Here is a 4630-nt window from a genome sequence, read left to right as displayed (position 1 = left end):
TGAATCCAACATAACTAATTAGTTTTCTCTGCTGAACGCAGCCAATGGACGGAATTATCGACAATACGCGAGTTTCTCCAGTCTCTATTGGTTAGTCTGGTTTGTCCGACTACGGCCATGAACGTGAAAACAACCGAGAAGATAAACGCGATGTCTCACCAGTGGACGTGATGTCATAGGCTGGGAAGGCATTAATTGCGCGAACTGTACTTGCATACATATATACCATATTTGTAGTCATATTCACTACGCGCCGAAATATTATTATTTTCGGATTATTATTATTAGGCTGCGTTCCGTTACACGCATGATGCGCATAATGTATCATTTATCCTTGTTTAACATTCATTGAACAACAAGGATAAAAGATGCATCATGCGCATCATGCGTGAAACGAAATGCAGCCTAAAAGTGAGTTCACGCGTCGGGCCTATGAGATTTGAATTTGTTTATTTACGTCGCCTGAAAAAGACGTTTCGTACATATGCCAAATTTGCGAAAAATATTACTAAGGCCTCAGTAATCTCACACGGACGCTCACACGGAATGTAAGAAATCCGGATTCGACTCCCGGCCGAGGTAATATTTTTCGCAATAATTAAAATTTATTTAAGATCTCTCCAATAGATGTCTATTGAGCATCAAAATTTAATTTGTGATATTATTTCAGTAGTTTAGCTGCGTTTGTAAAGTTCGGAAAAATTTCGAGGCATGGCGAATATGACTACAAATATATGGTATATATGCAAGTACACATATAGTGTGTATATATATATATATATATATAATTCACATTTGTGAATTATTTAAAAAAGCAATTAAGATCTAGTTTCGATCGGCATTAGGCCTTTAATTCATATTATTAGTGAGTCCACGCGTCGGTCCTATGAGATTTAAATTTAAATTATTATTTCTTAAATTATGAGACTATTTTCCTAAATCTTTTCAAATTATTCCCAAACTTTTGCAATAAAAAACATGAGAAATGTTACGTATTTCTGCTAACTATATGCTCGATTAATTTTCATTGATTATAAATAAATTATTATTTCCTAAATTATAAGATTCTTTTCCTAAATTTTCCCAAATTATTCCAATAAAAAAAAAAATGAAAAATCTTAAACTTGTCTGCTAAATATACGGCGGTGCTGAACGCAGTCATTAATTTTTTTGTCGCACATCACAAAAATCGTGATGTGCGCGTGCGTGCGCACGGAAGGGTTGCCAATCTTTACGTCTTCTGGCACTTGGCAGTTCTGCCTTCTGGCATCTTCTTCGTAGCTGTTTGTAGCTACGCTGCGCTTGTCATGCTCGCATTACAATGTGTTTACATTGTAATTTGCGAAGCGTCACAATGTTGTAAAGATGAATCACTTTGCGTCTGACAGTATGAAACGCGCGGTAATATCTGATCTACGTTCTGTCCGTCTTAACTGTTTTTAACACGAGCGATGATGCGTTGTGTTTTTACTTTTGTTCTCATGAGATAATGTTAATTCTAGGTTATTTTAGGTTATTTTGTTTATATTAAGCAATATTAACATATGCGATTGCATCGGCGTATGTTCACATTACAAAATGAATACTGTTTCGACAAAGTAGTATTCGATCGTAACATATTGTAAAATTTATGAATCATAGAACGCGCACTCCGTTTTAATTCACATTTTCTTGATCTTCAGATGCCTGAGGAAAATCATGAAACCAAGCGAGTCTATGTCAAGCAAGAAAACTTTGGATACGATGCTCCTTCATATGCTAATTATTCATCGTCATCGTCATCGTCGTCGTCGTCCATACCCTCCACTAATGCTCAACCTTTGCCTGGACAACCACCTCTGCCTCCTATGCCACCACCATCCAGTAGAATTCCACCCCCGCCTCATGTATTTGAACCAGTGCCTTCTCAAGTAACTCCCATTCAAGCATGGATACATCCTACGTGGCAATGGATAGCGTCGCAAACATCTATGCCACCTCCACGCGAAGTTACTAATACGATTCAGAGAGAAATGCCATTGAGGGGTAATTACGTGCGTCACGAAAGATTTGCTCACAATAGAAGCAACATGTATGTCCAGAGAAATAATTTTCATCGTAAAAAAAGGCCTGTACGTTTTGGACCACCACAAGGTCAATTTGATCAAAATACATATCTCGGATTACAATGGCAAAGAAATGTTTATACTGTAGCAGCAAACGATGATGTAAGAAACCACATGACTGTTCCTCTATCTTCCCATTCTGTATCTCCCATTCCTTCAGGAATTATAAATAATATGACGAGGCATGACAAGGAGATGGAAGATCAAGATGTGAAAATTGTACTATAAGTGAACATATTTTTAATTGTGTACATACTTGTTACAAATATAGCTGATGTTTCAAATTTTTCAGGAAAAAGTAATAAAGAAGAATAAACAAAGAAAGCCAATGTCTCAAAGCTATCCTAGTAAGCCATGGAATAGAGAGGATGCAGAGAGAGCACTGATGATTGAAAACGAATATAACATGAAGAATAAAGTTAATGCGCAGAGCTTAATAATTAAGTTTCCTGATCCGGACTTAAATAAGGATATTGTTAAATTATTTCATCCTGGTATTCGAAATATACATTTTCAAAATCCTAGTGGTCCAAGATATTGCTTCATTCAAATGGCGAAGAATGTGAATATTGATGAAGCTATGAAAGAATTGGAGAAAATCAAGTTTGGTACAGGATACTTAAAAGTCGAGAAAAAAGCTGTAAGAAACGAGGATGTCCGAAATACGAAGCCCGAAGACATAAATCCTTACAACTTATATATAGGAAATTTGCCCACGTTCGTTAAAGCAAATGAGATAAAAAGCAAATTTCCAAAGGCACGAGTTGATGTATCAAGAGCGCGGAAATTGAAGAACACACAGTGAGTTATAAATATATAAATCTTATATAAAAATATATAATTCATATAGAGGAAATTATATTTAATTTATATAATTGAGAGAGGAATGATATAATTTTCAGTATTATACATTATACTTGTATTATATTTACATTTTGTTGTAGATTTGCTTTTATGAGATATAATAGTGTAGATGATGCAATAGCAGATTACAAAAAAGCATATGGTTTAATGTGGGATACAAGGAGTATTATTGTTAAATTTCGTCGAAAAGAAGGTAATTCTTATCTTCCTGAAGAACTTAAACCTGACATTAAGAAAATTAAAGAAGAGTCAAACAATATTGCACAAGTGAAAAAGGAACAAAATGTGAATCACATTGAATTTAAATCTAATGTTAACAAGTCAAAAGATGAAAAAAACAATATTGGTCAAGAGGATAAAGTCGATCATGATAAATCATCAACAAATCAAGATAGGAATAGCATGGAAGCGCGGTTACAGGATAATTCCATTAAAGCACAAAATAAATCAGCCTCGCAAATTGAGGAAAATACAAACTCTCATTCCTCTTCGGTACCAACTTCAATCACATCAGATAAGACGATACAAGAGCAACAACTCCGGGTAATAGATATAAAATCAATATCAATATTATGTTATATATTGTAATTATGGATTTGAAACAAATTCTTATGGTATCACTTAAAAACAAGATGAAACTACATGAAAATCTGGAGTTTTCAGAGCATTTCTCTTTCGCCCTAGAAAATCAAAGATTTTAATGGAATTTTAATGGAAAATCAGAAATTTTTAGAATTTTATTTTTAAATTTAAATTTACTCTTTTTGGAAACATTATTTCTGTTATCATTTTTTCTTGAGAATACAAAATGTCAATTGATTAGCAATAAGTATGCTACACATTCTCCCGTACATTTATATCCATTCTTGCGTACGTGCATGCGTGCGTGTTTCGCGATTTTTAATTAATTTTAATTAATTTTAATTAAAAGTCAAGGTGTGACAGATGAGAATAGAAAATATACAGTGGAAGAGAATATTCATTACAGTAAACTCCCTATACTTATCCTACAGATTTCGCAGCTCCAATTATAGAAAAAGATAGATAATTTCGTGGAATTCGTCTTCTACTTTACAATTTGTAGTTTGTTTGCATTACTTGCATTACAATTTATTTTGAAGTTTTATTAAAATATTCTCTAATTTCACTTGAAATTTTGGATAAGAATACCTGAAAAATTTGAAGATAATCTCAGAGAATTTTTTTTTAAAGATTTCGGAAAACTGAAAAAACTGTTGAAATAAATTTCGATATGTTTGATTAGACAAAACGAATATTTTGCACAATTTACATATTACGATCGCCCTGAAGGTTAATGCTTCTATTTGTTATGTATAAATGTCACAGGTTTCTTCTGAAATATCTTCAACATCGGAAAATTCATTATCATGTTCAACTCAGACCAATGCCACCGAGAAAACAATGATGCTTACACAAATCAAAGAAGAACCCATAGATTACGATGAGATAGACATGTGTAACATGCAGTCGGATGATAACGACGATGACGACGATGACGACGATGACGATGACGACGACGACGACGATGACGATGACGATGACGATGACGACGACGATGACGATGACGATGACGACGACGATGACGATGACGATGACGATGATGACGACGATGACGACGATGACGAAGACGATGATGACGA

At 34.2% G+C, this 4630-nt stretch overlaps 1 protein-coding gene across 1 annotated transcript in view; it reads left to right on the top strand.

Moving 5' to 3' along the window:
- The first annotated feature begins 1319 nt into the window (after nucleotides 1–1319).
- Nucleotides 1320–4630, top strand: part of LOC108731191 (probable serine/threonine-protein kinase mps1) — a 5154-nt gene continuing 1843 nt past the window's right edge. The window contains exons 1-5 of the mRNA XM_018461379.1: nucleotides 1320–1401; nucleotides 1683–2324; nucleotides 2398–2906; nucleotides 3050–3512; nucleotides 4317–4581. Of these exons, the coding sequence (XP_018316881.1) occupies nucleotides 1366–1401; nucleotides 1683–2324; nucleotides 2398–2906; nucleotides 3050–3512; nucleotides 4317–4581 (1915 nt within the window). The 5' untranslated portion in view covers nucleotides 1320–1365. The remainder of the gene's footprint in view (nucleotides 1402–1682; nucleotides 2325–2397; nucleotides 2907–3049; nucleotides 3513–4316; nucleotides 4582–4630) is intronic.

Source organism: Mycetomoellerius zeteki, unplaced genomic scaffold (genome assembly GCF_001594055.1).
Source record: "Mycetomoellerius zeteki isolate Tzet28-1 unplaced genomic scaffold, Tzet1.0 scaffold121, whole genome shotgun sequence".
Lineage (NCBI taxonomy): Eukaryota > Metazoa > Arthropoda > Insecta > Hymenoptera > Formicidae > Mycetomoellerius > Mycetomoellerius zeteki.
The sequence above is the reverse complement of the archived record's forward strand: the minus strand, read 5'-3'. Positions and strand labels throughout refer to the sequence as shown.